The 24115-nt window shown below is 41.3% G+C and overlaps 1 protein-coding gene across 3 annotated transcripts in view; it reads right to left on the bottom strand.

The window, feature by feature from the left end:
- LOC147718469 (uncharacterized) overlaps positions 1-24115 on the bottom strand; it is a 264056-nt gene that overhangs the window by 86514 nt on the left and 153427 nt on the right. For all 3 annotated transcript variants that reach the window (XM_086918391.1, XM_086918389.1, XM_086918390.1), the window contains exons 8-10: positions 16525-16646; positions 11460-11565; positions 4962-5220 (exon numbers count right to left, since the gene is read on the bottom strand). In XM_086918391.1, coding sequence (XP_086774517.1) covers positions 4962-5220; positions 11460-11565; positions 16525-16646 — 487 coding nt within the window. The remainder of the gene's footprint in view (positions 1-4961; positions 5221-11459; positions 11566-16524; positions 16647-24115) is intronic.

Genomic DNA, 24115 nt, shown 5'->3' with positions numbered 1-24115 from the left:
TGGTCTGCAGCCCATATGCCTCGAACAAAGTTTCTTCAAAAGTTTCATTTGAAGAAAGAGGAAGAAATCGGTGCACTTAATTGCAAAAACAGATTAAGGTACATATCAAGCCTCAACTTTTAATCTCTTTTAACAGGTGTAGGTGCGTATCTTAGAATTAAAATCTACAGTGCAGAAGACCAAGGAGAATCATGGCCTAACAACAGTACTTTAGTTCTTGAATCACCAAGTATCGGAAAATTGCCATGCGTCCATTGTAGGAAAATCTAGATGCATTCATTCTATTACTTCTATGAATTCAGAGAAAGGTTTGTTGAGTCTCAAAACAAGCAGTCAGTACAGGAGACGACTCAATAATATCTGTATGATCTTAGCAAAAGGGCGATTGTAAATGTTAAGTAAAATGAGAGATTTGGATCGCTAAGGGGGAAGAATTAGGGACTGATTTCTTCCTAAAAGGAGCTAGGCAAACCATGATCGAATAATCCCATGTCATCCCACCTCCTCAGTCCACGAGAACTAGCCTGTATCGAATGTAGCTGACAACGTCAGGCAGAATGAAGCGGGTACAGAATTCCCTCATCGAAATCCAGTCTAAGGTAATTCAAAACAGTGTCAGGTGCAGTCTCTGTCTACATTACAGCAGAAGCCTAAGAGAGGATGATCTTCAAAGTATCTTGAAAGCCAGAGTTGTAGAAACCTTTTTCCAGTTAGCTGCTGCCATAAGAAGGGTTATAGGCCAGTAATTGGCTTCAAGCACATGATCTAGATTAAGCTTGTTCAATAAGGGTTGGAGAACACCCTCTTTCCACACCTGAGGGACAGTTTGAGGTGAAAAACAAGCATTGAAATTTGAAGAAAGAGCAGGAATAGCAACGGGAGTCATGGACTACTTAAGAACCTTGACTGGCTAAACAGACAGGACATGAAAGCCTAATTTCAATGAGGAGAGGTATGTGGATGCCGCTTTATCTGAAATCTGAGGAATGGTACTCGTGATGGTAATAGATGGGACAGAGTAAGGCACATGAATCTAACCACAATTGGATGAGGAATTGAAGTACTAGGAAATACTATCACATTTGTTCCTGATTTGTTCATGAAAAAGCATAGATAGATTATAACACTGAGATTGAGAGAGTGAGACACGTTTATGCTAGTTAAGAAAATTATACTAATTGAGACAGAGCTCTCGAAGATTTAGTGGTGTGCACAATGGAATCACTACAAAAGGAAGCATTCGCCAAACTGAGCCTCTGTTGATAAATCCTTAGTAGGAAGCGAAAGGCCACACGTTGCTCCCAAACGGTTACTAGCTAGACCGCCTTGGGGCACAATCACCCAATTGTTAAAGGAACAAAGAACAATAACCATATTTCCTTTAATGTTTATAGCCCCTACCAGCTCACAAGGCTATCTAAAAAGGCCCTCAGAGTGGAAGAGACCAATTGATAAGAACAAAGTAGAGGGTGAGACTATGAGATCTGGTACATTGGGATACAAGAACTTAAGTCTGCAGTAGTATTTTCAAGACCGTCAAATGAAACCATTAAATGGGATTTGAATACTAAGGCAACATCCCTCCTTTCCTTTAGTTTCTATTGTAGGAGGGAATTATTATATCCTGACACTATGGTGAGTGCAATATCAGTCTTAGAGTCTCAGGACACTATGACCCCATAAGGAAGACAAAATTAGAACCATCAGTAATTAGGGAAAAATATCCCATTTCTGTTTTTAGCAAAAGAGTGAACGTCAGCAATAGTAGAGGCTAAAAAGAGATTGTTTGAGCAGCTTGAGATAAGTGTTAACGGAGTTTCAATGACATCTAGCATCAGGCATTTTTTGTTAGTCGGAAGGTCATTTAAAAAAAAAGGTTAATCTAAGAGACTACAGCTTGCAAGCAAAGGAAAAGTATAACTTGGGTTCAACAAAGAGGAACTGTTTCTGCAAATTAGGTGCATTATACATATTTATCCTACTACTGCAAGGTGTCTTGAGAACACAACTTTACAACAGTGGGGCTATGAAAGGACTGAATACCTAAGGCCTGGAGTGGGTGGTCAGGCCTACTACAAGAAGCTATAGAAACCTATTCTGCTCCCGGTGAGGTAGGAGGAACAAATATAAATTAAGTCAGGCCGGTGAACTCTGCTCCGCTCACTGAGTTTTCAGAGGTTTCAGCACTCCGCATTATGTGGAGTTCAGAAAACACACAGAGCGGAGTTTTTTCCCACACTCTCGTTGATCATGGTCAAGTTGGCGAGCTCGAGCCAGGAAAATCCTCCTGCCAGCGAGATTTTTCCTCGTTTGCAATCATCAACATGAAGTTGGTGAGTGAGGAAAATCAACCTCCCGGCTAGATTTCTCAACGCGGGCGGTCAGATTTCTTATTGCGAGTGTACGCATATGCTCGCGACCGCTAGCGTTGAGATAGCTGCCACTCAAGTAAAAATCTACTCGAGCAGCATAAAGGAAGCAGCGCCCGCTGCGCACGGTGCCGTTCACGATGATTGCACAGTCCCGACAAGCACCTAGGACTGAAAATCACTGTGAACGGCATTTATCTAAAGAAACTCAGCAGCTTGCGGAGCTCCACGTGGAGGAGGTTTTTTTGCACTTCGTCCAGGCTTAATAAAAATAAATAGAGGTTCCAAAAACTCCCTGGCGCATAGTTCCAATCTAGAATCATTCACATAAAGTAAATATTAATATGAATATTTTGACCTTGGAAGCACTTTAGACAATGTTATGTGACTCTCTATTCTCTTCCTTTTCTGTTGGTTAATTGGTTATTTCCTTGCTTTTGGAAATACTTATTTGCGCGTTATTTGATCACTGTGTTAAATGTTTATGTTCTAATGCCGTGGCCAACAGTCACGCTATTAAGTCTCTATAACTATCTGACTTATCGGGCTTTTAATTTATTTATACCCAACATGGCTTCCGCCACAACCCCCATTCTTCGTTAGGTTTGATACATAGTGCCTCTTTTGACATTGCACCCACGGACAGCTTCCAATATGGCGCGGATGTCTTCTACACAGAGGTCTATGCCTCCGCAGCCTTTGTCTTCCAATCTGGAATTTAGGACGTTTTAGGTCTCGCTTAGCGAACGCAGAGCATGCGCTGCTTCGCTTGGCGAGTCTCTATTGTCGTCGTTTTGGTTTGCGAAGGGAGACAAATCATGTGCGTGCCTGGACAGCAGATGGGCACTTTCACGGCGTGTGCATCAGCTTGGGCCCAAACAGCACATGGGCACACGCACCGCGTGTCTTTCAGCTTGCAGCGTCTCTTTCAGCTTGTTTTATCTGCAGCAGTTCTCCACGCTGACAGAAGTAATCTTCCAGTTTCTGACCGAGCCGAAAGAGGTAAATAACATGTTGTAACAGACAGAGATTTAAAATGGAGGCTTTTAGTGCTCCTCTTAGGACGCCCTTTGTAATCTGCTCTGCAGTGGGAATGGCTTCTGGCTCAGCTTGCAGAATTTGCTACTGCTAATGGAATCAACTTGGGTCCTTTGAAGAACATTATGAATAGTGTACTGTTGAGGCCCAACGGTTAGTGTCTGTCGCGGATGGTGGGTGAACGCGCGCTGCCTGTTTCACAGCTCTGCCTGCCAGTGTTCCATCCCTCGCGCACATAGGTCATTCTTTATTTGCAGCCTGGTCCATGCGAGAGTCTTGCATCACCTACATAGACGAAGCCACTTTTAGTAAAATCCACATCATAACGTTTACTCAAGACCACTGGAATTATGCAGAAGCGGCAGACCAAATTATGCTGGAGGGTTTAAATTATGTGGTAAGAAAAGGCAAATTATGCAGCATGTTCTGTGATATTACCACATTTGTCTCAGTTCGACACCTGAATAAGTAACAGAAAGGTGACAAGTCAACCGTTGTGAATCTCCTTCCACTGTGCAGCAACAGGCCACCACTTTTGTAGTAACTTTCGATTAGTTATATCTAAAAACGTATTTTTTTGTTTTGTTAAAATATGGAATTTATGAAGAAGATAATGGATTATGTGCAAAATGCGGTAAAAGCATTCTTGAAGTGAAAACGCAGTGGCCACTAAATTGCATAATTGCAGTGGCTCTTTTAACAAGCATTTGCAATGCAATAGGTCTCGCATTTACGGGAGTTTGAGCTATTGACCTTGCAAATGACCATGCCTTTTATTTTTGTTTTTAAAACATAAATGAAAGGCATTTCATTTACAATACTGATACATTAAGCTTGTTTAAATGCGAGACCTTTTGCATTGCAAATGCTTGTTAATTTCCTGGCTGGTCAGATCTGAACACTGCTGAGACCAGGACCGTGCCCATTTTGTTTGTTTATCCGCTGGGACAACAATTTAATATATTACCCCTGAGGGACTCAGACCGACAGACTCAGGTAGCTTGATCACACCGGTTCTCCATTTCGGGGCCTTAAATCCTTTTATAAGACTACCCAGTTTTGACACACTGTAGCTCATTTTTCAGATTACCAATCTTGTGACCCCCAAGAGCCTACTGGTCAACATTGACCTTCAGTAATTTTATTTTCTTAGTAATATTTTGTGTTGACTGGTTCAACACTGATGCCTGGTTGCATTTAGGATGCCCTCTGGACTCCACGGCCGAATGCCTGTCAACTGGTTCTATGGATGTCCCTTATTTACTTTGTCTTCATCTACTGACCGTCCCCAGGGCCAGTTCACTCTTTTCACGTACTTCACGACCTTGCTTGGACAAATGATTCGCCACTAGCAGTAGGATCTTGGATACTACAAACTCCGATTGGAATTCTAACCCTCTTAGTGATACTCATTCTCCAGTGGGAAATGGGAGTCTCCCAATTACTGAGGTTAGTCAGAAAAAGTAGAATCTGTTTTGACACTCAGTATAAAACCCCACAACCTTCGATACAACTCTCTATTACTGTTCGGTACTTGAAAAAGGTCAAACTCACCTGCCGGATGCATCGGAGGATGAATGTTAGTCACTGGAGGGGGAGGATGCATATAATGAAGCGGGGGTAATCGGACAATTTGTGGCCTTTGAGATAGTGGACCAGTAGGCGTCACAAAAGGCAGATGCGGAGGCGGTGCCTGTGGAGGTGGCTGTTGGTGATGTGGAGGTGGCTGTTGATGATGTGGAGGTAGCTGTGGTCGTGGTTGAGGTGCTGGTTGCTGTGTTGGCTGTGAAATATTTGCAGGGTCACCAATAACCTTAATGAAATAATGATAAACAAAAAAGGTAAAATTAACAATACTCGTGCAATAGCCTTCATTTATTCTTTTATTTGTAAAAAAGCAGTACGACAAACCCTTCCCTCTGGAAAACTTGCTTTTACAAGAGCAATAACAAGATGTCAACACAAGCAATCACTATTAATATTGTTAAAAGAGTCATTCTAATCACAAGATTGACTCTAAGGCTTCAAATACATAAGGTAATATGTAGCATAGCACAGCACTTCAAACGAGGACGTTAAAATGTCAAAGAAGTATCAAGTTACTTACCCTGTAAGCATCTATTCGTAGCCTGTAGTGCTGCATGTGCACATTCTATACATACTCCTGCCATCTAGTGTTGGGACCGGACTTTGCAAGTTATTTTTTCTCAAGAAAGCTTCATGATCGGCGCTGGGCGTCCTCTCTCCTCCCCAAAAGACATTGCACATATTGAATGGTTTGCTCCTTAGAAAGTTTGTTTTCCCCTTACCATGAATGGAGTGAGGATATAGTCTGCTTAGTAAGAGTTAGTGGTTAGACATACTGTGTCTATAGGTATTTTGTCACCATCTAATACCTGCCGGTGATGCGGGAGGGTGCATGTGAATCTGCAGCACTACATGCTACAAATAGATGCTTACAAAGTAAGTAAAATGATCCATTCGTAGCATGTGTTGGCTGCCAATACACATGCAATAGAGAGACTGTAAAGCAGTACCCCATCACCCGGTGGCTTTAGGTAGAAGATGGTGTCGTTCTATGAAATAATATTTGAAGGACTTTTTATCCTAATAGAGCTTGTTGTCTTGATTGAGAATCCACACAATAATGCTTTGTGAAAGTGTGTGAGTTTATCCATGTTGCCGCTTTGTAAATGTAATTTAGAGGGACATTTCCTAAATAGGCCATGGTTGATCCTTTTTTTCTAGTTGAATGACCTCTTGGCACAGTTGTTATTTTAGCTTTTAGCTTTAATATATTTGGATGCATTTAATAAACTATCTTGCTATACCTGTTTTGGATATAGTAGTTCCTTTGGTTGGATTTGAAAGAAAAACAAAGAGCTGTGTAGTTTTTCTGAAGGGTTTAGTACGTGCCACGCATTACATAAGTGCCCTTTTAATGTCTAGTGTATATAAAGCACATTCTACAATAGTTTGTTCTTTTGGAAAGAAAACTGGTGACTCCAAGATTTGATATAAATAGAAAGAAAAATGACCTTGGGTAAAAATGTAGGGTTAGTGCGTAAATGCACTTTGGCTGAGAGCACTTGGAAGTAAGGTTCTTCGACTGTGAGTGCATGTATTTCGCGGACCCTTCATAAGGACATTATAGCTACGAGGAAAGCTACTTTCCATGTTAAGAATTGTAGGTGGCATTTATGTAGTGGCTCAAATGGTGGCCCCATAAGCCGTGTTAAGACAATGGATAGATTCCACGCTGGTATTAGGTGTCCGTGGTGGAATGACTCTCTTTAAACCTTCCATGAAGGCTTTGGTCACAGGAATGCGGAGAAGTGACTAGTGTTTCCTGTTTTGTAAATAGGCTTCAATAGAAGCTAAATGTACGCGTAATGAGGTGTATGCTGTGACTTTTGTAAATGTAACAGGTAATGTATTAGTTGTTGTTCTGTTGGGAAGATGGGTTAACGTGCTGTGTTGTACAATAATGCACAAAACGCTTCCATTTTGCCGCATAGCAAGACCTTGTGGTAGGTCTTCTTGCCTCTTTGAGAATATTCAAACATTTGTCAGGTAGACTGAGGTATCTAAATTTTAAGACCTCAGGAGCCAGATTGCAAGATTAAGCTGCTGAGGATTGGGATGTGTCACCATGCCCTTGCTGTGTGTGAGAAGATTTGGATAATTGGGAAGCTTCTCAAGAGGGTGTAGGGAGAGCTCCGATAGTGTTGTGTACCATGGTTGACGAGTCCAGGTGGGTGCAATCAGAATTAAAGTAATTGACGTCTGTCTTGAGTTTCCTGACCACAGAAGAAAAGCGTATGGAAATATCCCTGACCAGTTTATCCATAGAGCATTGCCCTTGGAATTGTGGGTGTGGATGTCTGGATGTGAGGCTTTGGTGTTTTGCATTTTCTTTTGTTGCAAACAGTTCTACTGTGGTGGTTCCCCACCATTGGAAGTATGTTTGTAAAAACGTGCTGTGCATTTCCCACTTGTGAACCTGCTGGTGTGTCCTGCTGAGGAGGTCTGCAATTGTGTTGTCCTTCCCTGGTATGTATTGTTCTAGGACGTCGTTGTGACTGCACACCCATTCCATATCGTTTGTGCCAATTGGGATCATTGTATGGAAGGGATCCCCTTTTTCTAAATGTAATACATTGCAGTCATATTGTTTGTGTGTAGAAGGAACGTTTCCCCTGCTATGTCTGTGAGGAATGCTTTGAGAGCTATTGCAATGGCCAGTAGTACTCACATTTTGATGTGTAGAACCTGCTGTTGTGCTGTCCAGTGTCCCTGACCCACAATGTCTTTCACATGAGCTCCCTGTAGGAAGCTGGCTCTGAATATACTATACTCAAATAAGCTATAGGGTGCAGAGAGTTCAGTGGATCACCAGAGGCTTTACAGAGGTTTAAGTAGATAGCACCTTACTCTCTTTTGTGGTAGTGTGGTTGAGCAGTTAGGGTTATCAAAGGGCTGTGTTAAGCATTTGCTGTACACAATCGGGCAAGAAATGATTACACACACTCAAAGACTGAATCCAAGACCAATTGTTTTGTATAAAAATATTACTTTGCTACTTTTATTTTAGTACCAAGAGAAACTCAGTTGCAGGTAAGTACCAGTTTAAAATAGCAATACTTTCAGGCACAGTAAGAATGTGTTTGCAAAAACGATAAGAATACTTTACAGTGATACTGAAAATACTTTGTGGTGCCAATAAACAGTAGCAGTATCTTAGCAATGTAAAAGATATACACATGAGGCCTGATTAAGAGTCTGGCGTATCTTGTCTTTAGAAACAATTTGTGGTTTTGAAACATCGGGGCCATGGATTTTCTTCTGTTTAGAAGAGCGTCCAAGATGTTTTGCAGCCCTCAGTTCCGAAGTGTGTTTTGGTTGCGTCGCTCTGGATTCCAAGCGTTTTTTCGGTTCCGTTGTCTGTTTCTTGGAACTCTTTGGTGCAAATGTTTTTCTCAGTTCCGAGTGATGCTTGGATGTCGAAGGCTCGATCAGTGCCAATTTACGTTTAGGGGCCGGAGGCGTGCCAAAACCGACTTCTTGTTGTGGTCTGGCTGCCTATCGGGATCGAGAATATTCTTGAGCCTTCTTGGCTCCGAGGCCTGGTCACGGTGTCGGCCTGAACCTGCAGGTAATGGCGCACCATGACGGGGTAGTAGCAGTAGCGAGTGTCAGTAATTTCTTAGTATTGGGGGTAACAGTGCTCATGATATGTAGCGTCATCTTGGTCTTTGTTGAAGTCAGAATCTGCTACAAGGGATTTGTTTGAGGAAGGTTAGAAATCTAATGAGTTGTACTTATGTATCACACTCAAGGGTATCCACAGGATGACCGTCTTAATTCAACATAGTAAATGTATCAATGGAAGGAGGGAATACATAGAGCACAAAAATGTGTTTGAAAAATTTTTACTTCAACAAAAGACGGGAGATCAATACAGACAAATTAATTAGTGCAGAAGGTCATGAACAGAGATAGATTATATTTGCTCTGCAGTTCACAACTAAACACATCAACTCCAAATGATAAATTACACAACCTAAATTAATTAAAAAAATGGTTGTGAATTAGTGACAAAGCAACTGTGAAGGAGATGATGGAAGGTCGACGTTTCGGTCTAAAGGGCAGACGTCTAATAGACCATCATCAGGACGATGTTTTTCTATGCAGATGGTGAAGTAAAAAATTTTCAAACACATTTTTGTGCTCTATGTATTCCCTCCTTCCATTGATACATTTACTATGTTGAATTAAGACGGTCATCCTGTGGATACCCTTGAGTGTGATACATAAGTACAACTCATTAGATTTCTAACCTTCCTCAAACAAATCCCTTGTAGCAGATTCTGACTTCAACTATACAGTGCCCAAGCCTACAAGGGTTTATTGGGTTTCCCCTGCCTTGAACAGTATCTTGGTCTTTGGTCGCAAAACGGTAGTTGGAAGCGTGGGCTGTACCGGTACATGTTCGTCACCTGATGACATATTGGACTCAGTGTAGTGTGGGCTGGCTATGACCACTCTGCGTCCTATCGGATGAATGGCCTCGCTGTCCGTGCCGCTGTCACGGCTGAATTCTGTCTCAGATGTGTGGTCCATAATATGTGCAAGACATCGATCTTGTCATGTCCAAAGAGCTTTCCTATTCTTAAACAATGCACAGGCAGTGCACTGTTCTTCCTTGTGCTCCGGAGACAGGCACAAATTACATAATTTGTGTGCGTCGGAATGGGTGTACTTGGCTCCACACCGAGGGCACAATCAGAATAGTTATTTCTTTGTCTCCATCACCTGGAGACTGTCGACTGTTGTTTAGATGCCAGGACGTCTTTCCAGGTGTGAAGTCGATCTTTCAATCCGCGTTGTTTTTCCCATAGGCCATGTGGCATTGAATTCGGCAGACCTTTGATGCAGTCCGTCTGAGCCCAATGGCAGAAAAAAACGTTCCAAGGAACAATGCGCTCGACATGCGCAATGCCTCGAGGGGGAGGAGAGACAACGCACAACGCTGATCATAAAACTTCCTCGAGGAAAAATTACTTGCAGAGTCTGGGCCCAAAACTAGATGGCAGGAGTATGCATAGTATGTGTATCGGCAACACAACAGAGGCCAACAATGGCACAAAAAACACAAAGGTGATCTAAGGGCACCACTTCATCTACTTCAAGTGACAAGGATGTGTCAGTCTCAACTCTAGTTGGCATGCAAAGACAAAATATGCTTCAATGCATCTCCACTGCTTTATGAAACTCTACCATAACCTAGCAAACAGGGAACAGCAGCACGCATACCACAAGGATGCTCAGGTATTCATGACACTAAAAATTGCATATTCAGAAGCCAAACTGAGACACTACGTAGGATACCTGCTCATGCTACACAACCTGGAGGTAAACACTAATTTTATTCCGAGATGACCACATACAACCGCTACAACTTCATATGTTTGGAAGAGTAGACACCCAGGCTGCAGAGGAGAAGGATTGCACAGGCACCTTAAAGTTTTTATAGGATCGAAGCAATACTGGGAAATATGAAGACACTCCCATCTATTGAATCACCTTTGCACGCTTTCTTTCTTTGACACTAGGCCCCACAGCTACATCCGAAGGCCCATCCACAGCAGAGCTGGAATGGGTAGAAACGTTGGATGCTGTTGCTAAAGTGATACTCTTACCTACAGGAACAAAAACATAAATAGATGTTTTTGAAGTATGATTTACTATGGTATACACAAGGATGCCAAGCATCAGGGTTTGCACCCAGAACTATATATGGTGCACATATAGCGATGATACAACCTGCCCAAACTTCCATTAATCTAACATGCTAGGCAAACTCATCCTCTGCAATCATACAATTTAGCCAACCACTTTTGTGGTGTTCTTCCAAGAAGTGGATGCCTGGTGCAAATTCTCTTCCTTCTTTGTGCTTGTGACCCATTAAATGATGCCAATCCTGCAGCATCCTTTCCACTGCCACTTAACTGCACTCATCAGCCTGTTGACCTGCAACATTAAACTCAGCCGGCCTGCCTATGCCCATGATTAGCCAATCAGGAGCCCCAACACACAGAGCTGTATCATTGGAATGTACCTAATCCGCTGGACTAGATCAAAACATTTTTCAAACTGAACAGCCCTGAAGAAATTGCCATCTTCAATACATGGGAGCCATTCAAGAATGACAAGTCAGAAATATGCATCAAGTTAGAACGGAGGAAGAAGGAACGCTTAGGCTTAGCAGTCACTGATCTTCAGCATGAGATAGTCATGAAACGTTATCAATGTAGAAATGAATAAAAGAGGGCAGTGGAAGAACTTAGCAAGCTTAACTTCAAGAAGTGAGGAACAAGCCTATTGTCTCCATTGTGGGTAGTGATGGAATTATACATTTTTACAAATTGAAGATTTAGATCACAGTGAAATATCTAAATGAGGTGCCTCCTGACCTCAAACAGGTGACAATGATATTACGTTCATCATTCTTGTTGACACTGTTACCGTACTCACAACGATATGGTATACCTGAATTGCATTTTCCCCAGAAGGATGATTGTCTCTGCGTCTTCCTTCTACCCGCCTGATGTTGCCAGACTGCCCTCCAATCACGTCAATGGTTCCAGCTAGCTTCCTGGTGCAAAGCAAACAGACCGATTTGGGTATACAGATGGTAAATGTCAGACGTAACAAACAATTAAAGGCAAAAGGAAGCAGATTCCACTTTGTAAATGAAAACTACTCTAATAACAATACTTACCAATCAGCAATCAGTCACCTTAGTAAAACAGCAGGCTAGATGTAGAGAGTGCGCACAACAACATGTCTTGTGCATACTGCTTTCTTCGCCCTATATTGTGCTGTAACAAGTCTTCTACACCCATTCCATAGTATGTTTAAAATTTGCATAAGCATGTTATCTACTATGTCTCAATGCATTTTATAGTGATAAATGTACAAGTTTTCCCCAAACTTGTAATTACTTGCATTATTTAGCCAAACAACTGAATAAGGGGTTGCACTCGAGAGCGGTGCAATGTCTTTATAAAATTAAAGTGCACGTGTAAAAGAACATTGCCAACACCTTTCAACTGGTCATGTTCTTGTTCACAGCTGATATAGTCTGTCAGAGCTTAAATTAGGCCCGCAGTGGTCTGATTTTACCAATACATTTGTACGTCTCTCATTTATAACCATCAGCGGGTGTTGTTTCTCTATTCTGCTATAATTCATCTTGACCGTACATCAGAATTTCTTGTTTTTGCTGTGGTCAACATATGTAATCACAATTCCATTTTACGTAAATGGATTGTTGATCCTACAATACCCATAACACCAAGACCATAAGAAGGAAGTATGGCTATTAAAACAGTCTGAAAACAGACTATATCAGCTGTGACCAAAACTGCAATTGGTCAAAATGTGTTGGCGAGGTTAGTTGCACCTGCACTTAAATATTATAAAAAACCTGCACGTCTCTCAAGTGCTAACCCTTATTGCACAATTGTGGAGTCATCTATATATGTGCATTTTACATGATTGAGTGCTTTTATGTACAAAATGCAGTGGTATAAACAACCATATTTCACAGTAACCATGACATATGGGAAATATTGTATGGCTTCCCCCAAATCACTCTAAGGAGCTTTAATATTTTCTGGTGAAAGACCAAATTATGTGAGAAGATTTTCTTAATTATGCTGCACATTCTCTGGCAACATTATTTTCATCTATTTTAGCCAGAACCATGTTTTGTGAAATATGAATATTTTGCAGAAAAATATGTGGCAAATTGAGTAAATTCATAACTACATGGTAAACACTGCAGCCACAGATTGCATACATTCTCTGGTTATTACTATCTCCCTGGCATCTCCAGAAAAGACAGTGGTAAAGATATCCCTGTCAACTCCCAGAGAGCTATTCCATGGTGAGTGATCAGGAGTTAACACCAGTTTAACTTTTCTGGGCTCAGAAGCAGGTCTTTGTATTCTATACCAGGGTGTTAACTCTCCAAGCCAAGGGCGTGTATTCCAGCTGTAGATGTGAGATGAGTGGCTGAACTAGTTTTACGCCAGTTCTAGTTAAGGTATACTAAAGTACATTTTTACAAAGTTATGTTTCTGCTTAATTTATCAAAAATCTTATTTCACAATTAAGTGAGATTTAAAAAACGGAACATAAAATTAGACGAATTTGCTAGTCCTTTCAAAAGCACAAGTGGAGAATAAAGATTTAATCCCATATGCACAGATTAGGTAAAATTCTTGATAGGCCTACAAAGTGAAATAGTTCATGAATTTTATTTCACTGTGAGGGCGCACTAACCACATGTTAGGGGGTAACATATGAATATATATAACAAGCTTTTCCTACATGGAAAAGGCATTTTCCTTTGTCAAGTGTCACTGATTTACATGTAAATTGCAGCATAGCCAGAGCAAAGAGGTGTTCCTGATAGAAAAATGTTTTTATCAAGTATGTATGTGATGTAAATATACACTGCAGCCCACATGTGTCAATTCACTTTCCATGCAATAGTTGCACTTTAGGCATCATCAAAAATGGGCATACATGGAATTTAAATAGGTCTAGTAGAGTTTTTCAATGTATAGCATATATTTTAGGAGAGGAGAACAGGCACTTTACTACTGTTGAGCAGTGGTAAATTGCATAGAGTCCTAAAGTCAGCAAAAATAGGATCCAGAAAAAAACTGAAAATGTTTGTTGACAATACAGAAAAAGCTGATTTGGTACTCTTTCAAGTTGACTTTTCTTAAAGCAGTCACAAAGATAAATAGTTTCGTTTTCCATCTTGAACAGTCCGATGAACATACTTACCCAAAAGAAATGAGAAATGGCACATTTCAACCTTGTTTATACTTCTGTTCTAACCTGAAGACCTGTAGATGCAAGTGATACTGAAGTACCCATCTAGTTAAAATTCTGCTAGCTTTGACCTCTTGCCTGGTCTAGTGAGGTATAGCATTTGCCTCTCTTGTTACATCATGAGCTTATCGCATCTTGCAACATACTCCCTCTAGCATTTTACTAGTCCTTGTCAGGTGGCAGGGCAATTATAGCTCTTGGAATAAAGGACATGGCAAGTTTGCTTCTGGACTACCAAGATATAAATGGGGTCTGAGTGCCGGACTTGTATCACTTATCAATCTTTAAATGAACAATGAGAAGACATGCTAGATTTAAAGAAAATGTTGAGGCGAGTGCTGCTGGTGAAGAATGTCCATCATTACATCTTCCCTTTTGTTCTGCAGACAATGTAAATGGATTCGGATGCTCTTTCAAGCACACAAATAAAGATCATTTGATTTTCCAATTTCCCAAAAGCTGATAGTGTTTCTTTCATCTCGTCTATGAATTCTAAACTGTAGTTAACCACACTCTATATTTCATAAGATATCGGAGTGGTATAATCAGTAAGTCAGGTTCCACTTCTTGCACCTCTGATATTACTTGTTTTAATTGTTATTTAATAAAGTCCACCTAAAAAAAGATTTTATAGTACCTCTTACCTTGTTTGTGCATCATCGCCTTTAAAACTCTGGTTATACTTTCCTCCAAAATGTTTGAAGTTAATCTACATTATGACATCTCTTGTCATAGTAATCCTTCATCTACCATCTTTCAGAGTTTTTTCCAGGATAGTGTCCTCTGGAGTTTTGAAGCAACAGAGTATTTCTGAAATTCAAATGTATTTTGTCTCCTGCTTCTGGTTAGGTAGATGTCTTTACTGCCATCATGGGTGATCACAGCAATAAAATGATGCAATGGTACTACTTTCTGTGCCAACAGCTTCCCCCATCTTTGGAGGTTGGAAACTTGATTGCAACAAAAGAGCAACATCCCTATATGCCTGCAGGCCTGTCCTTCATTTTATGTTTTCCGTTTGACTCATTTAATCAGATGGTGCATTTGATGAAGTCTGTGCAACCCTCTGGAGATGTTCACATTAGGAATCACAATAGATGTGTCTGCTGTTAGCACTAGAGAAGCCTGCTTCTTATTCAGAAATGTTTGTGGCTTGGATTGACGGACTGTACAGCCAACTCCCCCATGAAGACATATGGCCTAAGTTGCCTGTCACGATTTTAAAGGTGAAACAGAGGCACTGGCAGTGATCAAGGCTACAGCCTTTGGAACTAAATTGTTTTGGTCAGAATGTACTACTAGGCTTGCTCTCTTATTCATGACTCTGAAGCAAATACAGACTCCACATCCAATGCTCATCTATCTACAGGAATGCTTTGCGACACCTGGGGCAAAACAAACTGCACATTTTCCACAACACAGAAATACGAGTGCTTAGAAACAACACATCCTACATCGTTTGTAATATCCAAGAGCCATGCTGCACAGACTGGGGTGGTAGAGAGACACCAATGTGCAAGAGGATGTAGACAGGAGGGGTCTTTTTATCATACCCTTTGGGAATGCCCCGTGATCCACAGGTACTGGTGGGATGCGACTGCTGTAATAACTGGGGCACTGGGGGTGAGGATACCCATGAATGCAAAGCGTTGATTTTGCTGATCCAGGGAGCGAGAGTGTCCACGTCATACTAAGATCTGCTGGCTCTGGCAAAAGGTGTGGCAAAAAGAAATACAGCATGGAAGTGGAGGGGGGGGGGGGCGGGGGGGAGACTCCCATCCCCAGTCGGTGGCGGAGTGGGAAGCAGATATCGATTGGTGCCAGAGGGCTGAGGAAGTGATTTATAAAGCAAGAGGGTGCCCTAGAAAGTAGGAGAAAATATGGTCCTGGAGGAACAACACTGGAGTCATGATGTACCCAAGGACAGTAGACGCAACACTATATAGCGAAATAGATGTACAAGGGCAGTCTCAGACCCACACAATTTGGGGAATTATGATGGATGAGCAAGACTCATATGCCCTCATATGCACTCCATGTTTGACCAATCCTATGAGAAGATATATGCTATAATGTAAGATGCTGTTCATATTGAACTCTGTCTGTATATTGTATGATGACCTTGTTTAATAAAGATTTTTTTTTTAAAGAAACACAAAAGCACTCACAATAAATCTCATTCATTCCCACTTTTTACACACTTTCTCATTCAAACATAATCATGGACTATTTGCTTATAAAACTGCACCAATTAACATTAACGTATGTTCCAACACCACACCTTTTACAACGAACCCATCTGCAAATGGTTTAAGATGTCAAGAATACAGGCACAAATGTGGTTCCAAAAACAGTGCCATCGGGGAAGTCTCAAAAAACACAACTATTGTCAATACAGTAAAAGAACAATTGCTGGGGGTGGCAGAAAGCAGGCATATAGACAGTTGTGCCCATGCGGATGCCAATACCACATGGATAGTTCTCTTGCATAGAGGAAGACTGTAGCACGCTCAAACTAAAATATGTTCCAGGTGATGCAAGAAGATTGAAAACGAGGATGTGTCCCGGGAGCTACTATCGTTATTAAAGAATTGAACGAGATAGTGGCTGCAGATTCTCATTGCTAACACAGTTAGTGCAAAACATGACCCCCTGCATTTCACTGTATTTGCATTAGTTTGGACAGCCGCTTAAATGTTCTCACCTGTTTGGGGGAGGCCCAGCCTTAGACCGGCCAGCAGCAAGACAAGCAAATTCGGAATCAAATTCAGACTGGTTATCATTCTCGAATTCATTATCTGCATTTCCTGTTCTTCCTTGGTGATCCTATGGAATATATACAAATTATAAAGAGCCACCTCTTCCATTTTCATTCTGCTCTAGTAAATCAAAATAACCCTTACATTAGGTTTACAAAATACATCAGACTTGTTCACAAACAATAGGCAGTGCTAAAAGAAATGGTGATGCACTCCACCAAGTACAAAGACAAAGAATAGCTGCATCTTCAATAGGCATGTATGTAGTAGCCTAGTTACTACTTTAGAGAGCCATCACAAACTCTATTCCACAGTAAAGGAGTAAATGTAAAGAATCATACGAGAGGGTGGGCATTTGTACTTGTTCATCACACTATAAAAGTACTATGGGCCTCTAATGGTGGTGATATCTTGAGGAAGATGGACTGCATTTCTATTTGAACCATTCATAGCTCTAAACATTTACAATGTCAATGAAGTGGGAGAGGGGAATTCAAATGTTTACACGCCATCTTTTTTGTTATTTAGCAACCATAGTGTGGCTACTTGTCCTTTTATGTGTACAAGTGCTTGGAAGTAGGGTGAGGAGGGGCACAGCGGTTTGTAAAAGTACGTTGTAGGAAGGTATGAAGATTCGTGTGCTCTCGAGGGTCGTGGTTCCGTCAGACCGCGATAATTATATACAAAGTGGTGTATGCATCCTGATGCAAATACATCCCCTGATGGAGGCACAACGTTGGAGTTCAAAACAATGATTCAATGAAGGTTTGTATCCACTTGAAAGTGTTTAATCACATTAGATAAAGTTCAATCCATCGATATTTTTTGTCATATCAAGAATGTCAACATTGCAGAAATAAAGTAGCGGTGATGCGGGGGGAACGCCTCCGATGCATTTCGGGCGGGTGGCCCTTTGTCAAGGAGCGCTAGAGAGAAGACAAACTGCCGTGAGGATGGGAGAGTGAAACGGGGTGTGGGTATTGAAAGTTAAAGTGCCGATCAATGGTGAGGGCCAAAATGAGATTTAGGGTAGTGAAGGAAGTGATGGGTACCGGGGTAGCGTCAGCGCGTGACGAGGGTAGCTGGCGGTGAGGGAATGGGGTCGCGAAATCATCAGCACAAGCGGTGCCGGTGTGGACTTACTTCTTAGCGCATGTAGTGAGGCTCACTACTTCGGGAAAGCTGGACGCCTAAGTTGCGTGGCTGCATGGGATCGTTAAATGAGAATGGAAAGAGTGGAAATCAAGGATGGACAAGGGGGGAGGGTGTGGAAATCGATGACGGGTTAGGGGGGGAACTATGGCGGCCATGTTGGAAGGGTGTACAATGTTATGGAAGCAAATGGGAACAATGCATAAAAACAAGAATTAAAGACAACAAGAATTAGAGATAACAACTAAATTCAATACGATCATTGAGACCATGAGGTTTAAGAGTCTGAAGACGATAAATCCATTTCAGTTCTCTTTGAAGAAAGAATTTGTTCATGTTGATACCTTCTTTTTTGGAAGCTGTCTCGAGGATGATAAATTGAAGTTGGGCAATGGTGTGTCTTGCTTCGGCAAAATGTATGGCTACGTTAGATTTGTCATGTTTCAACCGTATGTTTGACTTATGTTCGTTCAAACGTGTTTTCATCTTGCGTTCAGTCTTGCCGACGTATAATTTGCCGCAGGGACATTTCAAAGCATAAATGAGATTGGAAGTATCACAGGAGGCATTAACTGAAAGTTTGATGGGATAACCTTTTATTGGGTGTCTGATGATGTTACCCTTGATGATGTTATGGCAGTGACTGCAATTGAGACATGGTTGGGTGCCTTTGTATTGGATGGGATGAGTGGAGGGTGTAGAAAGAATTTCTTGGATGTTCTTACTCCTGGAGTAAGCAAACAGTGGTGGTTGTTGAAAAATGTCCCGAAAGTCTGGGTCCATTTGAAGAATAGGCCAATGTTTAAGGATGATTTTCTTATACATGGCGCTTGAGGTGGAGAATTTGGAAACAAGGACTATGCGTTGTGCATCTTCTTTGGGTTTCTATGTAAGGCACGGCACCGCTTGTGCTGATGATTTCGCGACCCCATTCCCTCACCGCCAGCTACCCTCGTCACGCGCTGACGCTACCCCGGTACCCATCACTTCCTTCACTACCCTAAATCTCATTTTGGCCCTCACCATTGATCGGCACTTTAACTTTCAATACCCACACCCCGTTTCACTCTCCCATCCTCACGGCAGTTTGTCTTCTCTCTAGCGCTCCTTGACAAAGGGCCACCCGCCCGAAATGCATCGGAGGCGTTCCCCCCGCATCACCGCTACTTTATTTCTGCAATGTTGACATTCTTGATATGACAAAAAATATCGATGGATTGAACTTTATCTAATGTGATTAAACACTTTCAAGTGGATACAAACCTTCATTGAATCATTGTTTTGAACTCCAACGTTGTGCCTCCATCAGGGGATGTATTTGCATCACGATGCATACACCACTTTGTATACAAGTGCTTGGAGTCATCCAACAAGTGTCCCAGCTGATTACCAGTGCACTTATTTAGGGGAGGATGGGACGAAAGGGGCGAGACAGAACTTGGAAAGGCAGCACAATTACCACCTGCATTTTGAGTGAGTGTGGGGCCTACTGACAGCACTTCGTATGACCTGCTTCCAGTCCTTGTACAGACAGATTTTACATGTTGATTATATTGGGACGACAAGGCCCGATGTGAGACACCTTTCCATCAATTATTTCTGAGACCAGTACCAAGAGCTATGGAATGATATACAATATAGACATCTCCTAATTGGAATATTCAAGGGATGAGGGGGTAGGTTACTTATGTTTAGGACTGTGTGCTCTGTTGTCTATGCCAGTGTAGTTCCAGGTCCAGTTTCAGAGCCCTATTGAATTTCTTATTACAATCTGCATCTTATCAGCCAGTTAATGGCTGATAAGATGCAGATTTATCATTGAGTGGTATCAACCCTGCAAGCAGAACTGTATTTTCACTGTCCTCGAGCTTCTTTCGTGCGCTCACGGATTGTGGGCTCGCCTCCAAGATAGTGCATTGGGAGCAGGTCATTTATTAACTCGGAGAAGGTGAGAGGAAATCTGCTAGAAAGCTATTCTATAGATATTTCAGAGTTTCACATCTGACCAGTTTCAAGGATTCCCATGGTTAAAGGTGGCACCAAAGTTTGTATGTGTTATAGGAACTATGAACAAGCACTGGCAAAGCCAATAGGTGTGGCCTTTGCAAGCCTTTTTATAACATAGGTAATATACACAATACTTGGGAAAAATATAGAAATAAAGAAGTGACCCCTCAGGGCAGGATCACCAGCCCTTGCACTGAAGTGTTCTCTTTGTCAGTAGACTGAGCACATGTGATCAGACAAAATGCCATCATTCGCAGGGTGAGGCAGTCAGATGAAGTGGGCTGAGCCATTATCCATTCCAGGCTGTTGTGGGGAAGGTAAATATTAATGTTTCTAAAGAACCCACATATGAAGAGGACTGACCGAAAGGCCCTGTATATATGTATGCATATGTATTATGATTTTTTAGGGGAAACCATGAGTCTTGTGAGAAGGCTAAAGGGGACATTGACATGATCGATAATTTAGACCAACAAACAAAGAATGAAGTGTTAAATACAGATAATGATGGGAGAGAAAGACAGCAGAGGTATTTTGGGACTGGTTTCCAAACTAAATATGGTACTGGACTTAAAGTATAAAGTTGCTACAGTTTCTGATAAGAATTATCAAAATTATTTTAGATGAAAATGGCATCAGTTCAGAATGGTATCGAGGAAAATGGACTTTGAGGATTATTTCACAGTAGTGTTGAATTTAATGGAACACACACTGTTGGGAAACTACATCTTGGTCAAAGGTGGTGATGTCCATAGATCGCCACCGAAGAATGAACTTCAAATGAAACTAGATCCTAATAGTACTCCCTTGTACAGGAGGCTGTATGGAGTGCAAGAGAAAATAATTTAGGCAACCCTTTGGCTGTATTAAAAGATATGCCCACGATATAACACAGCGGCCGGGTAAAGAATCAGTCCTACACATATTAAGGAATATATTTATTTCAACTCATTTTCAACTGTTGCTTGCCCCCATTGGACATTAGGACTTGGCAACTAATTAATACTTTAAATACCACAGCTAAAGACATGGAATTCCGGTCCAATACATTTGATAGACAAATCTCTTTAATGGAGACTTTAGCTCAATATACGTCGGACATCGATTCTCATTTTGAAAAGTTGAATTCCATCATCAGTGAACTACTGGTATATGCCCATAAACCATCTGCATCCCCAGCATCTAATACACTTGACTTCTGTGCCATACCTATCGACAAGTTAATTTCCCTGCCGTCCATAGTAGGAAAGCTAGTACAGGAGGTTAAAAAAGTTCAATGCGGTGCAACATCTTGACAAATATTTGCAAGTGACCACGCCTTCTTCAGTGCCCCAGAGCATCGCCGATTTGGCGTAACTATTGCCTACTCATTCTGCTTTGTCAAAAAAGGAGCCCATATTAAATAATGTTATGATTGTCAAGCGGAAATCCACAATTCTCCGCACATTTTTTGTCTCACAAATAGCACCGAAACAATAGTAAAAGCGTGCAGTGCAGTCCTACAGCACCATTACTGCAGTAAACTTATCAAAATCCTGAAAATTATCCAGTATTAACCAATTGCCTCCCTCTCAATCAACTGTTGAGACACAAAAGGAAGCGACTAATAAAGCAAAATAAAAAACATTACAAGATCTTAAGAGCTGCAAGACAGGGCAGTACGATAGAAAAATTATTTAGGATTTTTTCAAAAGCCTCTCCAGCTGTAATGAACACTGTACTTAGCATAGAACAGCTATCCAAAGAATCCAGCAAATCACCACAATGTCCAAGCGCTTCTTCTATAGTCCCGCAGAGTTTAATTAGAGACCCAGCCTGTTTAACCGCAGGTCCTGCAAAACACAAAGAACTCAATTCCCAGCCAGTCATAACGGGCATGTATCCCCAGGAAGAACCCATGTCTTTAGGTACAGTAACAGAAGTAAATTTCCATGCACCAAGATTACCATCAGCATAAAGACATCTACCAAGATGTGAAATTACACTACCTCAACATTTGAATCTAATGGCACCTGAAGTCATAACAGTGCACCAGCTGAGTTCAGAAAACGTCCATAAACCAACGCTTGGAACACCAGGCTCTTCAGCAAACCGGTCACTGACTTATTAAATAGTAATACAATTCAAGACGCATCAGCCTTGGTAACAATCTGGCATTTGGAATACACATCTAAGGGCAGCAGAGGCATATTGAATGATGGTAACATCACTAAACTTGTTGCTTCCCACCCTAATCTTTGCCATCAAAATGCTAGTAACATCGACACCATACAATACACAATCTCAAAAATATTTCCTCATAAAGAGGCAACCACAGTTAGGTGGACATTTCAGCCTGCACCAAACTCCACATGTGCAAATCAGAGAATCCTAGAAGACTGGGGAATATAAATCACTTATCCACCATAAGTTTGCTATCCAGAGATTTTTTTTAAAAGATGGAGCCCAACTCCGATTTCAGACAGGTCCTGCAAGCTTAGGTAATATTTACAGGACCCGGACTCTCTCTTAAAAAAATGTAATAGGCCCCCTTCAATCCAATGATCTATTCAAAGATAAGTTTTTAACCCTCTTGTCACAACTTGGCTGTGAAATGGTGCAAGCGGGGCGGGGGGTTCAAAACCATGGCTACTCCTAAACTAAATTGACTTGCTTTGAATAACTATTTCATATCAAGCTCAAACATCAATACAAAACTTGTAATTGCTTCCTGGGATGTGGCAGGTTTAGGTAAGTTCAGCGTGGATAAAGATGCTATGTCTTTTCTACATTCCCATGACATTATATGCCTCCAAGAATCCTGGCGAGACTACGAAACTCCTCTGAAGGATATTATGAGTTCTTTTCTCCAGCCACCAGATCTCACTCTAAAGGCCATGCAAAAGGGAGACTCTTCATCTATCTATCCACCGATTTGGATTTTGCAGGTACAGTGCATTCGACCAAACATGACGATTTTCTTTGCAATGAGATCAAAAACAAGAAATACAACTTGTTGATAGGGCAGCTATTTCTGCTAAATGTGTACATACAACCAGCAACACCAGGGAAACGCCAAAAGGCAAAACACTTGGCACAACTTGTTTCAGATATTAAGCTCAAACACCCTAAAGCACCTTTTCTCCTGATGGAATATTTCAATTTAAACCTATTACAAAACCCTTTCTGTAACACTGAAAAAAGTAGCAGGCTCGCAATGGCTGAGCCCTTCAAAAAGCTCCAGGCCCCAAAGACCAGAATCCATATGCACCATCATCTTGGCTGATCTGGAAGGCATGTCTGCGAGCCTTGAATGGTCGCTTTTCGGATGATCAACCGTTTAGTCTTTATGGCAAAAAGATTGTCTGTTTCAGATTATACTTTTTTTTAAACTTATTTTGTATTAAGCACTGCACTAAGGATATCTGTAACAGGTGTCATGCACATACATCTACATTACAATAATTGTGTTGTTACAATAAAATAGTGACATGACATCCCTTTTTCCTTCGCCCTCACTACCCGCGAGTCGACTGGGTTAGAAGAGCAGTGCATTTTGAACATGCACTCAAACATGTATACGAGAATACAATAATAACAACAATAATCAAGAGGAACACATTTCCCCCACCCCCTGTCCCATCCCTCCTCCTGTGCGACCGGCAGTCAGATTATACTTTTATCTGAATTCCGCTCTTCAGTGCTATAATTTCTTCTTCAATTATTGCACGCTGAGAAAGCAACCACATGCCCCAGAGACTGCTTATAAAGAATTCCATTAGAGCACACCCACACTCAGAGTCCATTGGATTAAACAAAGCCCCAAATTGCTGGAAACTGGTTAAATGGATCACGGAAGTAGCCACAAAGGTTGCCCACTACAAATCAGTGATACTCAATCAGTGTAGCGCACTCTTTTATACAAAGTGTGACTGGGAAATATTTGTTTAACAGCTTTTGCATTCTTTAGGAAGCAGTTTGAAGCCTGCTTCCTCATCAAGAACATCTGGGGTTACCATCAATTACCCCTGGTTTACAAACAAACTCATGGCCCAGAAAAGACTACTTAACAAGAAAACTAGATCACTCATATCCGAGTTGTCAATCCATATTTACTAGGGAAAATAAATGCCTGACGCAGCATCTAAGAAAACGGATTTGGAAAGTTAAACAAAATGACGAGGAATTGATACAAAGTCAGCTCTTTTTTGCTTGTCGTAATAGAAATCGGACAAAGATCCGGATAGTCCATTATCTGCACAGGAGCTCTGAGAATGCAAATAGGAATAATTTCCCCGCAGACTGGATCATCCACATTAGTTCCTTTTATGGAGACTTAACAAAACCATCAAAATTAAGACTTTGTAACAGTAGTGAAAATAACCAGGCAACAAGCAC

This window comes from Lissotriton vulgaris, chromosome 4_1 (assembly GCF_964263255.1).
Source record: "Lissotriton vulgaris chromosome 4_1, aLisVul1.2, whole genome shotgun sequence".
Lineage (NCBI taxonomy): Eukaryota > Metazoa > Chordata > Amphibia > Caudata > Salamandridae > Lissotriton > Lissotriton vulgaris.
Note: the sequence above shows the minus strand (reverse complement) of the source record. Positions and strands in the feature narration are given on the sequence as shown.